This window comes from Amblyomma mixtum, chromosome 5 (genome assembly GCF_055824585.1).
Source record: "Amblyomma mixtum isolate Tamu chromosome 5, ASM5582458v1, whole genome shotgun sequence".
Classification (NCBI taxonomy): Eukaryota; Metazoa; Arthropoda; class Arachnida; order Ixodida; family Ixodidae; genus Amblyomma; species Amblyomma mixtum.
In genome coordinates, this window is record NC_143016.1 from 117,966,068 (window position 1) to 117,983,426 (window position 17,359).

At 43.0% G+C, this 17,359-nt stretch overlaps 1 protein-coding gene across 2 annotated transcripts; it reads right to left on the reverse strand.

Moving 5' to 3' along the window:
- Positions 1–798: 798 nt before the first annotated feature.
- LOC149343451 (uncharacterized) lies at positions 799–14,790 on the reverse strand. Of its 2 annotated transcripts, XM_089542393.1 has the most exons (4): positions 14,702–14,790; positions 13,007–13,067; positions 12,781–12,946; positions 799–1,824 (listed from the first exon to the last, which is right to left on the reverse strand). In XM_089542393.1, the coding sequence occupies exons 2-4, from the start codon at positions 13,035–13,037 to the stop codon at positions 1,710–1,712; spliced, it is 312 nt and encodes a 103-aa protein (XP_089398519.1). In that variant the 5' UTR covers positions 13,038–13,067; positions 14,702–14,790; the 3' UTR covers positions 799–1,709. The 2 variants fall into 2 exon arrangements, with proteins under 2 accessions (XP_089398519.1, XP_089398520.1); XM_089542394.1 differs by lacking the exon at positions 14,702–14,790 and having other exon boundaries at positions 13,007–13,139.
- Positions 14,791–17,359: the final 2,569 nt, after the last annotated feature.

A 17,359-nucleotide genomic window follows, 5' to 3' on the forward strand; every position in this document is an offset into this window, starting at 1 on the left:
CCTGCCATTGCTAGGCAGTGGAGCATCCTTTACCCGCTCCACCACTGCGCGAAGAGGGATAGGAGGACTTCCAGGGATCTATGAATGTAGAGCAGAGAATGGCCATCTTGACTACAAGAGAATTCACCCAACGCTGCCGGGTCATATCCTTAAGGCGGAGCTTATCTGTCCTCGCCATATTTTCTCGATCCGCTGCTTTGGAGTCTGTTAGGATTATCAAAGACTTGTTGCTACAGGAACTACATACAGGGCAAAATAAGCAAGGAAGCGCTGAGCATCCTCCTCGAAGCAAAGCTTCCAAATAAGACTTTAAGACACAGGATTTTCTGGATACCGGCACACACCGGGATAGAGGGTAACTCGAGGGTACACAGCCTACACTGTAAAAAATATTTATTGAAAAAAACAAATTTTCTGGCAGCTGGCCTGCCAGAAATTTTCTGTTATGCTATGTTTTCGGTTTTTTACTTTTTCTGTCATTTTACAGATCTTTTCTGTTTTCGACTAACATAGAATTTCTGTTAAGACGATAGAAATTTTCTGTTATTGTATGTTTTCTGTTTTTACTTTTTCTGTCATTTCACAGGGTTTCTTGTTAACAATTAACAGAAAATGTCTGTGAGGATGACAGAAATTTTCTGTTTTTACTTTTTTCTGTCATTTCACAGGTTTTTTTTTCATGACTTACAGAAATTTTCAGTGAAGCTCCATGTTCTGTCATTTCACACACTTTATTTCTTTCACATCATCTTTTAATGACTGACATAAAAACAGACACAGAACATTAAGACTGCTGCCACATTTCAATAGAATAAAATATTTCACCGCTTTTAAACAATCACAAGCAAAGGCAAGTGAGTATTCAAGAATATTGGAAAATATGCAGTGTTAAACAATGCAATCATGGCTGATATTTTACTATACAGTAATATCTTTCAGCATCACTTAAGTTAAACGGTAGGAGGGTGGCCGAAGAAAAAAAGAAACTTACGTTGCCCTGCCTGCCCTACAGGCATACAGTAAAAGCATGCAAAATATGCAGTAATGGCAAGTAAAGTAGAAACGAAACCTGTGCCTTTCTGTCATACAGAATGGCATGATTCACTCTAAAATAGTAATACAATACAATGAATACGACACGAAGTAATAATACCTGAACAATGAACACAACCAGTCACTAAACTAAAGGCAAGCATACGCAAAAGGAGAGTATTGGAAAAATATGCTTTGCTCATGACTAGTGCTGCATTAAGCAGCAAGATGAAAGCAACAGGACATAAGGCATGCCACAAGCTGTTTGCCTTATCACAGTTTAACTGCAAAACATTTTTTCACTCCAGTTAGTATGTCTTATCTTGAGACTACAATAACTTTAAAATGAAAAAAGTAACACAGACAAGATAGAAAGTAGTGCTACAATTCATACAACCAGCCACTGAAGTGTAACAGCAAGTATAAGCATAAATAAGGCATCTTAAGCAAATTGTGTCTTGCCTGACACTAGTACGAAATGAAGTGAGATAGAAGCAACCGGACATAAAGCATGCCACAAGCTGTTTGACTTATCAGTGTAACCATATAACATTGATTCTCTATACATAGAACATCCACTCTTGTGACTACTGCATGATAAGTCATGCCACAGGCTGTTTGGTTTATCACAGCGTACACAAAATATTGATTAAAAAAGTTGTCAGATTTCAGAACAGTTAAAAGTCAAAGTCTTGCATGATGAGGGAAGGAACTTTTGAAGAGGGGCAGTGTTGCTTCTTCTTTGAGTGCTCTGCCTTCGTTCCCCGGACAGGATTCACAGCTGCAATGGTCCTGAAACAAGGACAGAACATTGTTACTCCTCGGACAGTGAGCATATCTATACTGTCTTCAAAGAAGTAATAAACATTGCAAGAAGACTGCGCCCCTCCTCCTACCCCAAAATTTAATTCCTTTGTAGCCCACATTTCAGTTTCATTGTGTGCACTAGTGAATATATCCAGTAGTCTTTAGTACTCAGTACAAAACCAGACTTCAAGCCAAAATAAACCTTTCCTAAATGTTCACTTTAATAAGGTTTTTAACAACCATAGTGTTTTGTTACTTGCGTGAAAGCTGCTCACTGAACTCTAACACTAGTTTTTAATGGGATGCAAAAACAACTCCATGAAACCTGTTGTTATTGGGAAAAATTCATTCTGTCTGCACTTTCCCAATTTGTTGCATGCCGCGGTGGCTCAGTGGTTATGGTGCTCGGCTGCTGGCCCGAAAGACGTGGGTTTGATACCTGCCGCGGCAGCCGAATTTCGATGAATGCGAAATTCTATAGGCCCGTGTGCTGTGCAAATTCAGTGCACGTTAAAGAACCCCAGGTGGTTGAAATTTCCGGAGCCCTTCACTACAGCGTCCTTCATGGCGTAAGTCCCTTTGGGACGTTAACCCCCAATAAATCGAATCAAACCATTTTGTTGATGTCAGTGTGGCAGCGAAAAAATGCATTTATTGCTGAGAAAACTACATTTAGAAATTTTCCAGTCACTAAATTCAAATTCTGATGTATACGCCGAAAAGGACTTCATGACCACATTTTGAAGTTAGTTGCGGGGCTGCTTAGGGCCTTGTTATCTGCACCCAGAAATCTGACGTGTCAGTAGATTGCAGTCTACTTAGAAATTGAGGCAATGATGACAACACCTGCACTTTGTTTCTTCATTTTATGTAGCTTGTAAAAGCACCATTTCAGTCTCCTTGCAATCAGACTAGCCTCTCGACAAAGACCAACTTCAGTTTCCATTCAATGTTCCTTCAAAGCGCTCTCTGACACCAGAGTAGCAATATCTATGTATACATAGGCCGAATCATCAGCATGCCTATTCTGTGTCACCCGAAAGCACAGCCGTAAGCAAACATCTTTTGACAGGTAATAAGTAAGTTTGCAGCACATATTGACGTGTTTTGTCTTTACAGAGATTCAGATGCATGACGAGGGATATGCACATTTTAGTGAAGATGGAATTAACTGAACTGAGCAGAGGCTTGTTTGTATTACTAATGCCCAACTAGTGATACGCAAGTCTAAAATGAGGTCTAGTGCTGCAGAGCAAGCTGTTACGTGAATGTGACGTTACCCTCTTAAATCTGCACTCAGCTTCCACTGTCCAAGAATAGTGCAAAGTGCCTGCTGCCCTGAGTGATGAAACTTTTCTGACCACAACCTCAAGCAATAACCCAGCTAAAGACACATGCAGAATGCACACAAAATATTCTCTGTAGGCAGAATCAAAACAAAATTAAGCAATAGCTTCGAATAAAACTTTTCGTTGAGCTTTGGAAGTCGCACATATTCAGTGCTGTAGCATTTTCCCCATACGCCGCTAGTACGGCTCACATGCAGGCCTCAACAATGCAAGTACTAACAGCCTTTTTCAGTATCCTGGCTTATGCTCAGTTTGAACTGGGCTGCAAGGAAAAGGTACTTTCACTATCGCGCATAGCAGTCCTCGAGGCTAGTCAACACAGCTGAGCGTGTCTGTACAGCATCCTGGGCTCCTCACTCCTTCCACATATAAATTCCCCCCTACAGATGCACTTTGGAAGAAATATGTGCGGCTTACAGCGCACCCATCAAGAAAGCTTCATGTCAAATGCAGCAATAACACTGCTGTATCTCTCATCAGCAATCCTCACGTAATTGACTGAGGAGCCAGTTTATTGAGGCACACATAGCGAGGTATATGCCACAACAATATGCAATGCTGTATGCATGGGTTATCTTGCATAGTATACAATTCAAGACTGTAGGCTCAAATGCCGCAAAAAGGAAGTCTTCCAGTCGACGGCACCAACCAACCATTACGATGTTGTGGTTATTTTGGCTAATTTGTGGTTTATCCTTTCCTTTTGCCAGCTGGTGTGATGAATTAGCAAGTGCATGGGAATTAACAATGAAGTCGTCAGAATCATTCAACACCATAGGGGCATTTGCTGCTGCATTCTTCAGTTGTATCCAGCTATAGTCACAATATGAAGCATTGCCTAACAGTTCACGCTCAAATGAATGCAAATCAAAATACAGAAGAGAAAAAACCCAAACTTCCCATTAGCAGTGAACCTGTCTCCGACAAGTAAAAGCAATGCCAGCCTTAGGGGAGGGTGACCGGTGCAATCGCACAAGACGTCACCAAAATGGGGATGCTGAGTTGCCCTGTGGGTGTTATGCTACATCCTCCCATCCTCTACCCGCCTTCCCTCTGTCCCTTGACCTTCAAAGGAGACATTTCCAGAGCTCTTCAAAATGAGGGAGACAATATGTATGCCTGAAGCATGCCAAAATGAGTGCATAACTCGCTACTGTAGAGGGTTGCAAAGGGTGCATGCACCTTACAGACGCGGCATAGTTTCAGGTGTCGTTTGTTGCGGGCAGGACCATCTAAATGACATTCTTTCCACCTGTAAGCTCTGCTGCGGCAGAAGGGAAAGGGGTAGGGGAGGAGAGTTGTGCTTAGAGAGCTTTGTCAGTTCACTGCTTAGCCCTTGTCCCGTCTCAGTTGTGCAGATTCTTTCCATCTTTGAACTTAATACTGCCTTCAGCACGCCCTGTGCATTATCTAAATCGGAACACATCTGACTGTGTCAAGCTGTATTGCATTTAATGGTGGTAGGAAATAATGTGTGCACCATTTCTCTCCCTTTTGCATGCTCTGCTCTGTGAGAATTTCATTATAGCTAGTTCTTCTTTTAGGCACCCAGTGCTGCAAGCAGCACTGCTTGATTTTAGGCGTTAATTACAGACCTAAATGTAGACTGGGCTTTTTGCTAATCATCATCTTTGAGACTCACGGGATTTTGGACTGTGAGCCCATAGTTACTCGTTCACAAGAAATACCTGTCTTGGACAAAAAAATGTTTTTAATTCTGAATGGCGAGAAAATGGGCACAGAAAATTTGAATGATTTTGTAGAGAATGGTTGTAGTGCTACTATTGTTACTATGTGCATAGATGTAGACAAAAATTTTGTGCAGCGTTCTGGCAACTTAGAAACAGAGATTTGATTTCCTGTGTCTGGCATTATGTCGGCATGGTTTGTTTTTACTTTGAAATTCGTTTACTTCTACCCAATCACCTGTCCTGCCTCTTGCATTGTAGCTATGGACTGAGCAAATGAACTCTCCTAACAAGCTGTCTTGCCTTATGCGCAGTTCTAAGCAAGACAATTTATGAAAGAAAAAGAATGCCGAAGTGCTAAAATTGCTGGTGCATTGTGACAGTTTTCAAGAAAAAGCAGAGACGATGGAAAAAGCCCTTTTTAAAGTACAGGAACAAGATGAATTATCGTACTAAGGTTAAAACTAACCTGATCTAGCCTGGCTAACTTTGCACGGCCTACTGTTTAACCTGAATAAGTTCAGCTCATGTCGACAATAGCTGTTTCGCCCCACTAAACTTTTGCCCTGTGTATGCAGAAAAGTGGTACGCCAGACCTTCTTCACACCAATCTGTAGCCAAGGCACTGTTATTAGGAACAGAAGGAATCCGTGATGATAAATATAACGCTTGTACCATTTTCTACATATCCAACTGGAAAAAGGTTTCAATTTTCCTGTCACCCAATTTAACGCTATCAAAATTTTGTTATGCTGGCTTTTTTGTAGTCACTATTAAAAGCGGAGCAGGCAACACTAAAACATCAGCTTCATGAGCTAAATAATGGTTTCAAAAGAAGCGGAAATGCCCTGGGAAGGCCAGTATCGTGAAAGACAGCGACCCAGAGAAGAGAGATTGCATGAAAAGTGGGACAGGTGGACTGTGCTCATGGTTCTAGGAAACTAACACACAACTTAAAAATCTGGATACCACTTCTCTGCTGCTTCACGGATATGTACACCAACGTAACACATGTTGACTACGATAACACCAAAGTAAATCTGGCCGGTCCCGTCCGTGACCGAATATTACAACCATTCAAGACATTTTAGTGGTTATTGCAGGGGCAGATTCATGGGTGCGACTGGAAGGGGGGGGGTTTGAAGGAGGGGGGTGGGGTACATTAGAACCATGTATTCCTTGGACATTTTTCATCTAAGAAATGAGGTTCAACATGGCTGTCATTTAATATTTTCCAGTGGGAATCCTTTCCTTTTAATCAATTTCTCCTAGGTGAGCATTACCATATATCCTAAACAAGGTTTCTCAAAGACACCTCAAAAACAAGTCTTCAGTGGACGCTGGATATTTAACTTATTAAGACAGAGTATTCTGTTTGTGCTGCAAGCTCTTTGACAGGGATCCCATGTAATCACCAGCGGCAACTGAATAAAATGACTGGAGGCACATGGCACAGATTCTTAGAAGCCTCGAATATTTGACAAATCACTTCGCACCAAATCAAGCTTGCGCAGAGGCAAGTCTAAGAATGAAGCATAGCAAATGCACTGACAAGGAGCATGAACTCATCATGGCACAAGCGAAGAAACTCTTCAAGAATGTCTTAGAGCACCTCATCAAGAGAAAAGGCATATATGGTATTTCATGGCTGTTCAGACTGGCTTTTTGAAATCTGTGAGGAACCAGGGCAAAAAAAATAACAGACTACACAGAAGGAGGACCACATGGACTGAAGCACTGAATGATCAACTTTTGTACAGTTTCCTGTCAGCACACATGGCAAAAAAAGGTGAAACCATATCAGGAGATACCCCGAAACAATGTGACAAGTGGTTTTTTTAGTCTGAAAAAACAGAGGGAATAAGCCAGTAAGCATCTGCACAGCTGTTTCTAGGACACAGCAGAAAAGCAGTTAGTGAAGAATGGCCAACAAGGAACATGGAAGAAACCAGGGTGGAAACAAGTGCACAAGACATGGTCTTGAAAGCTAAAACCAATAAAAGTGATAAAAACGTCACAGGCCAATGAATAACAGGGCAAAAGGCTAAAAAGATTAAAGTCGCAAAAGTGACAATGAGGTCAAAGACCAAATGTAAAACCAGAAGTGGTGAAGGCAAAAAATGAAAAATACGACTGAAGGCCGAGGGTGCACATGGTGAGACAAGTGTTGCATATATAAAAACTGGTATTGCATGACAAATAGGCTGGTACTTTTTCAAATAATGAAACTGAAGGTTTCCTTATGCACTGGTCCTTCATTGCCAGTACCTTGCCTGCTTTTATGATTTCACAAGCCAGTGAGTTCTTGTTCTTCGCTATGAATTCCATTCTTCGAAAATCGGATAAACGTCCTGTTTCCAAAATTTTACAGTTCCGACAGTGAATGCCAAGATGGCAGCATTATTCATTATCAGAAAAAGAACTACCCTACCTGCCATCCAATGCCTGGTTTTAGCTACACAACACTTGTCTCATCATGTGTATCCTGGGCCTTCAGCAGTATTTTTAAAATTTTTTGCCTTCACCACTTGCTCCTGGTTTTACACTTCGTCTTTTCCCTCATTGTCAAATTTTATCACTTTTAACTTTTTAGCTTTTTGGCCTGTTACTTGCTGCCCTCTGAGCTCTTTATCTCTTCTATCACTTGTAACCTTCAAGAGCATGTCTTATTTTTTCACTTGTTTTCATCGTGGTTTTTGACATGTTTCTTGTTGGCCATTCTTCGCAACCTTTGGATTTTTGCTGCTTCATAGATACAGCTGCGCAAATTCTTGCTGGCCCATTCCCTGTCTTTTCCGCCTAAAAAAATCTCCTTGTCGAATGTTTTTGTTTTATTTTGTTGTTCCGTGATACAAGCTTTCATATCAAATGGACTTTGCCTAGCTTTTTTCGTCGTGTATACGACAGCTAGGAAGGTGTACAAATAGCTGTCCCCGTTTCTTCTGATATAAAAGTTGGCAGTTCAGCATCCACGTTGCCGCCTTCTGTGCAGCTCTTTGCCCAACAGAAAGTGTTGCTCTAGCTTTTCACTCTAAAGAACGAAAACTTTCTGCGATTACCTGAGCTTCTTGGTTAATATGACAGTCATGAAAGAGCATTTAGGTGTGTGCCAGATGTGGCAGTTCACTACTGCAGCAAAACAATTTAGAATAAAATATTTCACGTGATGGTGAAGAATGTGATCAAGCACTTCACAGAAAATGAAATGACTGAAGTGAGTGCTTTTTTGCCTCTGATGCCTCCCTTCTAGCTAGCAATTTCATGAGTACCGAAAAAGAAATGTGTACAACGGTGGCAAAGATACCTTGGTGAAAAGTGCATCATGCTGCGCCATCTAATAAGTATTGTTTTTTTTTCCCGTAACGCAAGTGCAAGTGCTTCTGGGGCACTGCAACAGAAACGACTGGCTCGCTTGGATAAGTCGGGAGCTCACTCTATGCGACTGTTTCTTACCAAATAAGCACTTTATCGGTCCTTTCATTACTGGGATCTTGTTGCTGCCACTTCTCTTTGAATAACTATACTATTTGTGTCACTTTGATGCCCATTCTATTTATGTCCCTCGGACTGGTTGATTTATTAAAGAAATTTTAATCCGACATATAATATCTATGCATTGCTTATGCCTGCACTTTTAGAAGAGGATCTGAAGGTGTCAGCATTTTCAGTTCATGTAACTAAACTCATCTTTCAGTGGCAAGCCTCTTTGCTTTTCTATATTTTAAACCGTACTATCTGCTTGCAAAGTCGGTGGTCCGTGACCTTCGGTGGCATTGTGGTTGCGACTTCCGGTTGCCGCTATTGGTTTGCAGTATCCCTTCAGGCTACAGCCATCTAAGGGCACAGCTTGTGGTAATGTACTGTAAAGCACAATTTTGTTTTACAATTAGGCTTCCCTCTGAAAAATACCGAAAAAAATTGCAATATAAAAAGGTAATATAAACAAAGGGAAATAATGAGAGGCTTTGCAAGTATGGGCCTCAGCAAGGGCTCACACAAGGTGCGGTAAGGTCGTCCCTAAGGCAACGTGATACTGCCAAAATTACCTGGCAAAGTTGCAGGGGTTACACTTACTGAAAGGAGAAAATTAAGAAAGTACGGAGGCTGGGACACATCTTAAGGTGGTACTTGTGAATCACTGTGTATTTTGAGGGACTGTTCTGCTACCGTATACGCCTGTGCACACAGACTGGGAAGCTACTGGCAAAGCGTTGTTTGGTAACTGTCATCACTGATTACTTAGTTAAATATGGGGTCCTTAACTCCATGCAAGGACACTGGCATGAAATCTACAAACTGCTGGAAATGAAAAGTTGCATGTTATTCAGAGATCTGCCCTTGGCCATTGTTTATGAGACATTGGACGCATACCAAGCACACTTCCCTCTTTTCCGCATCTCTGGAGGCATCTGGATATATCATATAGTGTAAAAAGAATTTTTTGCATCTTTTTCTTCTTTCGTCCTTCCCGCAGCACAATGTATCCAACACAAGCCTAACTAAACTCTCCGCTTTTCTAATTTCCGCTTTTCTTTCGCTGCAGTGTCTAAAGATGCACCTCAAAGACTGTTCATTCTCACTGAGCGTATGGAGGATGTAGCTTCCGGCCCATGGCTAAATCTCATCCACCATGATAGTGGATGCTGCCAGCCAGTGCACTACTGCTGCGTGCAACACTCTTCTCTGCGAAGCATTTGCAAGTTGCATGCCACATATTGTGACTTGTGAGGAGTTTCAAATGGAAGTTTTCCCATTCTTATATCGCCGGCTGTCATTCAGATGCAGTAAAACAAGCCCAGCTCTCCCAAAAAATCTCAGATATATGTCTTCACACCCGGTTGCACGTGCATATAGCACTACCATCGCTCGCACCAGTTCACATATATAAGCAGCAAGCTACGCGGCGTGCACCAGCGGCTTGGTGCTTTCGCACTGGTCTTGTAATCTGTCAGCTCTGCTCATAATTTAAGCAAGTTATCACCAGCACTGAAGCGCAGCAGAATGCTTGCTAGATCGAGCACCTATGCTCTGCACAGCACGCATATTCCTAGATGCACCTATCCGTATTACATAAGAAACATAATGCTAGCTCTTTTTTATCACCAGATATAATATTGGTTGGTTGAGTTAGTTTATGGGGTTTAACGTCCCAAAGCGACTAATGCTAAGAGAGACACCGTAGTGGAGAGCTCCGGAAATTTCCACCACCTGGGGTTCTTTAACGTGCACTGACATCGCACAGTACACGGGCCTCTAGAATTTCTCCTCCAAAGAAATTCCAGCCGCCGCGGCCTGGATCGAACCCGCGTCTTTTGGGTCAGCAGCCGAGCACCATAACCACTGAGCCACCGCGGCGGCCTGATATAATATTCATCTTTAAAATATTTATATTATGCCTCACAGCCATGCAAAAGCAATAGTATGGGGAATTTATTTACAGCGTTGACCTAGGTGACTCGAAGAGATACTCCACCACAATACACAAGAACATTGTGGAGGAGCAACCACAAAGCAGGAAGCATGTACAGACCACTTCCGGGCCAACATTGACATTTCTGAGGGGAATACAAGGAAAGTGCCTAGCTCGCTGCTTGGTCTTTCAGGCGGAAATTTGCACATATTGAGTGGTTCGAGCTTAGCATGAGCCAATGGGCCCTTCTCAGCCAATGCCACACACCACACGGGTATTTGGAGCACTGATCCTGCACACGCACTCAGCTTCGACTGAGGGACAGCGGATCATCGCAAGTAAACAAACCTTCAAGTTCACATAGCGGACTTCACCGTACAACAGAAAAGCACACATGTGCACCATGCTGCATGGAAATAGCCAGGGATAATTTTGCAGTTCACACACCCTAATCAAACGACATGTGGTGAACGGTGCAACCGGAGAACATGGTGTTTGTCATGCGATCAAGCAGTTCATTGCATGGAGCTCTCAGATCATGTGCGCCAAACACCAATTGGCCCATTCCGGGCAGTGAGTAAACATTCTTGAGCCCAAGGTATGACTAATCCTCATAGAATTCAAAGGAGAACTATGAGAGTAAATCGAGCAGACTGCCAGGCAAAAATCAAATGGCCGGATTTTGAAAAACACTCTCAGATTTGTCCGATGTATTTGGAAAAAAAATGCTCCGGGTCTACCCAACGTACTAAGGGGAGGAAATGCACCGGGTCCATCCGGCGTACCTTTAGCCACAGCCTCCTCTCGCAGTCAGTAGTGAGAGCACACCATACAAAAATTTCACTGCTCTATTTAATAACCCCATTGTGAGTTATATAGACAAAAGACTTAGCAGATGAATGCAATTCCAAAAAATGCTGGAGCTAAAGAAGATTATTTTTTGACAGAACTCACAAAATGACTGCTAACGTGAACAAGAAAGCCTCATTGACTTAGTGTGCTCAAAACATTGGCTGCAAAAATGAAGCACTGTGGTTGCAAAGGCTTGTACACTTACACCATGATTCCAGTCATGTTGACTGACATGATAAGTACAAACACCATGCATGACCCGCCACTAAACCAGGGTGTCAAGCAAGCTACTTTCTTTCAGTTCCCTGACTTTTCCATGGTTTCCCCGACTATTTAAGTCAAAATCCTCTGAATACTGAACAGACGGAAAAACACAGTGGCCAATGGTAATGTACAGTATACATGATCTATTCACAGCAAAAAACTATATACTGAAACTTCAAACGCTGCAATCAAAATAGATTTGCTCTTATTTGAGGCAGCTGATTTCTTCTTGACGAAAGTACAGCTTCAATGCGACTTATGAAGCTATCTTTGCTTTTTCTGTTCCATTTCTCTAACACAAATGGTTAACATAACCTTTATTCTTCTGAGCATAAGTTGTCTCCACTAAGTGTGTTCATATTTCAAACTTTTATTTTTAAGTGCAGAGTATTAAAAATTGGCTTAGATTACAAGACAAATGTGTTTCCACATAATACAGCAATGAAAAGCACCAGACATTGGACAAATATTTAAATCCTCATCAATTATCCTATCCGAACACCGATTCAGCACCCCAAAATACAAAAACAAAATACAAAATATAGCATACCCTCCAAATAACGCCAGAACCACATCAGCTGCCAGAGCTCAAGATCAAAGAAGCTCCAGCAGCCGTAGTGTAAATGCGATCAAACCATCACAAAGTTCATCGCACAGTTACATGAACACAAGTCCTCGTACTTACTAATAGCGAAAGAATGCTGACAATTTCTGCGAAGTACCATCTACGACGTCAAATCCATCAAATCTGCATGGCGACACATTCAAATCTATCCATAAACAATGGATGGTTACATGGCCACAAAAGGGTTACTGGTATTGCATGCACATATGCACTCTTCAGTAAACCCTGTCCCCCAGGTGCTGTGCTCCTCTGGACAAGTATCTATGACCCCTATGAGCAAGCAACGTGTATGACTTCCACCAAAATAGCCATATACTGCTACATAATCTCATAAACAATATAGTACCATGTACCCCTTCCAACCCTTTCATATTAGTGACTGGGCACCATGCAATGCAGGCAGTATAGCCATAATCTGTGAAGAAGTGGTTGAAGATCAACTCCACAAAAAATAGTTTTATCTGTCTTTCCTTTCTGCAGATTTTTTCAGAGCGCTATTTTACCAGCTGCATTAACCAAGCAGCAGCAGCAGCAAAATTTCATTCCATAGCTGATTCGTTGCCTGGGTTCAGCAAACATTATCTTACTTTTTTTAAAAATTGCTTTTGCACTTTGTTAGCATTTTCATAAAAAGGTCTTATGATAAAGTGGTGTGTACCTATAACTTTTATTATCACTGCGTATTTGAGAAGTGGCAAAACCAAAACAAGAAAGGTTATCACAACTCAGTTAACAAGCGATATAGGTACTTACTGCTGTGTGAACTCCAGGCAGAGGCTTGTTTCCTTGGGGTACACAACATTGAAAGCAAAGTGCACCAAAAACATAAGCTTGAAAGCCTGGCATGGGTTGGCTGCGTGCATCACTGGCAGGGTGTTGATGCATATGGTGAAGCTCCTTGCAGTAAGGAAACTGCCTCCTGCACAAACAAGTTTTAAATCAGGAATGCTCGCCCGAGTGCAGTACCACAGAGTTATACCTTTTGCAATGATGAAAGGAGAACATGGCATGTCCCCGATGTCGTCATCACTGGCAGATCCCTGGCATAAGAGGGAGTTAAATGCGTATAAGAATTGTCTACTAAAGTAGCACCATGTGAAAGCTGCAACTTTAAACCAGTTACAAATAAACATGCAGCAGAGTACAAGCATAAATAAGTAATTTCTGCGCTTGCTCAGGCTCTTATTTTTCCCAACAATGCGTGGTGAAATGCTTTGGAGTGTATACAAATAAGCGTCAACCACATATAAAGGCCCTAAAATCAGCATAGGCATTTACAAGTGCTGGATTATCTACAATACATAAACATTGCACCGTTTTAGTCAAATGCAGCCCAAGAACACAGTGTAAATGCCTCTCAAGAGCAAAAGAGGCCCTCCATCGAGTGGTGTCAAGAGACTGTCCTAGCACTGCAGTTAATCCGGCAGACCGGTAGTGAATAACCTTGCACCTGCCAGCCCCCTCAAATGTCACACTACTAGGTCACAGGGGAATTATTTAACATAAGTAGAGCGCAGCTTGCGTTTTATCTCAAGCAACCGAGCAAATTGTTTGTAAATGACTATGTTTTAAGTAGCATAGTACGAGGTACTAAGGTGCGCAGTCGTCGTGATCGGCGCAGTGCTGCGGAAAGTTCGAGCTCGCGTAGTGAATGCTGAATGGTGTACTGTTATCTCGAAGCGCCCATTTAGCGAGTACGCGAACTATTTACTATAGAAGCACCAGAAAAACGCATGCAGCAGATATCGTATTCAACAGCCACAGAGCCCAAGCAGACACGCGCGGCACGGTTGTGAGCGGGCGGATGTATGGATGGTAGTGGCTTAACCCTTCGTATCGGGCGGTGGCTCGCGCCTCCAGCCTAGGATTCCCCCCCCCCCCCTTTTTAATTTGTATTTTAATATGCATAATTTGGCCATCTTTCATAAAGTTACTCCTCCCTTGACCTATTCCACAGGCTGGCCGAAGCGATGCGATTGACATTGGAGGATATGGACTGAGCTCGCGTGTCGAAGGCGCTCAAAAATCTCGAATGTCGGCTCCAATGACATCAGTGCCATTGAAAAACTTCCCTGTGACAGCGCAAGTACGGCATTTGAAACGCCTGTGTAGAAACTTTTCAGCCTGCGTTGACCCGTGCAACGCTATTTCGGCCCAAAGATAAGATCAGTTAAATCTTACAAAATGAACACAATTACTGCATTACTTGTACCGGCATGAATAAACGTCAATAAAAATAAAAAGACACAACGTACACTTATGATCCTTTCTTAGACGAGAAACGAATTTGAAAATCCCGCGCTCTTTGACGTCCTCCTCCGCTAACCAATCGCGTACTTCCCTGGCCTAAAATCTCCCGCGCTTACTCACTCGGTTCTTTTAGGAGTGCATATCTCCAGACAAAGCAAAATTTGTGCATTTTCCCGCAAACTATCGCACTCTTCCGTGTTTCTCGCTTGTGTTCCTCTCTCTTCCGCGCGCTGTGCACCTTTTGTGAGAGACAGTAAAGCAGCAGTGACGCATCGGCGGTGAAGCGGCTGTGGTGGGCACGCTCAATGTCCGCCGGCGATTTATCTTCACTGCCCTGTTCAACAGCAGTACAAGCCCGCAACAATACTCCCAAAAGACGACAAAAAGCGTATCATTCATGCCGGTAAAAATGTGCACCACTCACCTTGTGTGCGAACGGTCTGATCAGTGAAAATCACGGACACAGCACGCCGGTATTATGCTAGCTCCCGGTTCACGTCTATGCCGTCCTCCATGATGCCGTCAATCGATGAATGCAGGATCGCAGCAAATAGTACTGCTTCTCATTCTGCGCGCTAATATTGCGCGTAGAAACTTTTTAACGCTTAAAATATGTAACGTGATTGATGAAAAGTAGCAAAGGTTTTTCGGATCACTTTTTTGTGTAACGGCGGTGCTTACGTCACCAACTTTCGGTGAAATGGGCGTGTTGCGGCTCCAAAAACAGAAAATTACTTTCTTTTGCGTGAACGTGTTTCTGTTAAGGGCGCAAACCAGATATTCTCTGTATGACAACAGAAAATTTCCGTAAAAATGCCTGTCATTTCACACACATTTCTTACAGTGTATAGTTCGCGAGATCACGAGCCGAGCAGGGCAGTCAGAAACCCTGGAGGACCCCATGACGGTGGAACCAACGTATGCAGAAATATTGAACTACCACAGAGGGCGGAGATTCAAATACCCACCACCCCACACATCATTAACACAGCACGAGGCGGTCTGCTGGCGGAGACTGCAAGCAGGGACTTTCCACAATTTATACATGCTACATAAGATGTTCCCTACACAATACAGGGACACATGTCCGCGGTGCGGAGCAACCCCCACGCTATATATCACATCACATGGGAATGCGAACGGAACAGAGCATTTCACAAGCTAAATGACCCGAATGCGGAACAATGGGAGGGCCTGCTGACCAGCAGCGAGCTCACGGCCCAAAGGGCACTGGTGCAGCACGCCTGCGAAGCAGCAAGACTCAGCGGTGCCCTGGAATAGGGGCGCCGACCTTGTGAAGAGGCCGAAGACATGAAGACATCGGCCTACCGCTAAAATCTGATTTTTGGAGCTATAAATGTTTTTCACTCACTCACTCACTTTCTCGATCCGCCGCCTTCGCCAATATTTATGCCGCTCAGGCTGTTTTTTTCTTGCGAAGTTAGGAATTCTCGAGAATCTCTGCTGTGTTTAAAATGGAGCGCACTCTATTGTAAAAGCAGCTGAATTTAAAAGGTATCTCTTTCATATTCATCTACCTTCTCGAGATATTCAGGTTTCTTTTAGGTCGCAGGCGCAACTTTAAGAGTACGCTGCATAGACTATGAAATCTTAAAGTGCGAACCCATTGAGATGCTGGATGTTTCTAAGGTGTTATTCCGAAGAGGTATAAGGCCTTATTCGCTCGGACTCAAGAAAATGAATTCAGTTGAGTCAATTTATTTACTCATGCAGGCCAAGAGGCTCGGCAACGCAAGCTAATCTACGTGAACGACAGGGGCACGTGCTTCATTTTGCAGGATGTTACAAACAAAACGAATGAAAGTAAGTCTAATTTTCTATCGACTGTCCTCCTTAACGTTTATTTTGCTGCTTTGCACTGATGGGATACTCATTACTGCCATTACTTGCTGCAAGATGTTAATAAGGGACATGCTCAAGGGTGAATGCCGTCGGCGTCGTTGAATGCTGCAAACGAAATCTCTCCCATTTACCCACTGTCCAAAACGACGCTGCTCATATCGACTGGAGCCACGAGGCTTTGGGCAAGGAATGGGAGCATTTTTATTTTTGTGCCGCCAGTTGTCGCGTGGTCGGGTCAGGTATTAAGGTCGGTCACAGCTGTCGTTTTCACTTCTATCGCACCAAATACTTTGCTAACGTCACGAAGAGCTGGCTGTGTGGTAATTAATATAAGGCAACTGTTCTTTCTAGAGTAAATAACCCATATCTTTCCAACCGCAACCAGCAGCTGAAATCTAGCTAAAGGTTAGGCTTCAACCATAGTTTATAAGCAAGAGCATGAGCAGGTTTGCACTCAGTTGGACCTAAATTTAAAAATTTTCTTCTTCCCACGCCTGACTAAATATACGAAAAGAAGCTTCTATCATATTTTTTTATATATGCGCTCTTCTGAGCATAGAAGTTGTCAACTTTATTTTGGAACCGACCAAGATTTCTACTCTCCTTAAGCATAGTAATATGACCGCTGTGCGATCCCAGTAAAACGTTCAGGGCGGCATAAACAGATGCCATCTGAGGCGGAGAGACTGTCATAAGTTGCACAGACATTTTCCCTAATAGTTACAGTTAAATTTTCTCGGGTAAACGCGGCTTAAAGGGACTATGCAATAAATTAATTAAAATAACGTAAAGCACACAGGAGATAGGCATTCCATCACTCGTCACTGCAGTGCAAGAATTTTTGAGCTAGCCTCAATAACAACGAAGTTATAGACGATTAAAAATTACGCTCCTACTCTCCCCCCTCAACTAGTACACGCGGGGCATCAGAAAAAAATAAAGAAAACAGCTCTGGGACTGGGCCCCGCCCATGATTACGTCATTCGCTGACGTTCGGCTCGCGACTTGCGGTTGTCGCACCCAGCCCCCCAGTAGCAGCGTCGGCAGCGTCTCTCCGGTCTCTCTAGCACGCATCCCCAATTGGACCACCTTTCGCCAAAATTTCCCATCCGACACCAACACGAACATCACAGAGCAGGGATACGCAAACTGGTCCCGGTCAGTCATATCGCACCTTCGCTCCCACGAGAAGCAGATACAGCTCACCGAGGTGGTCACG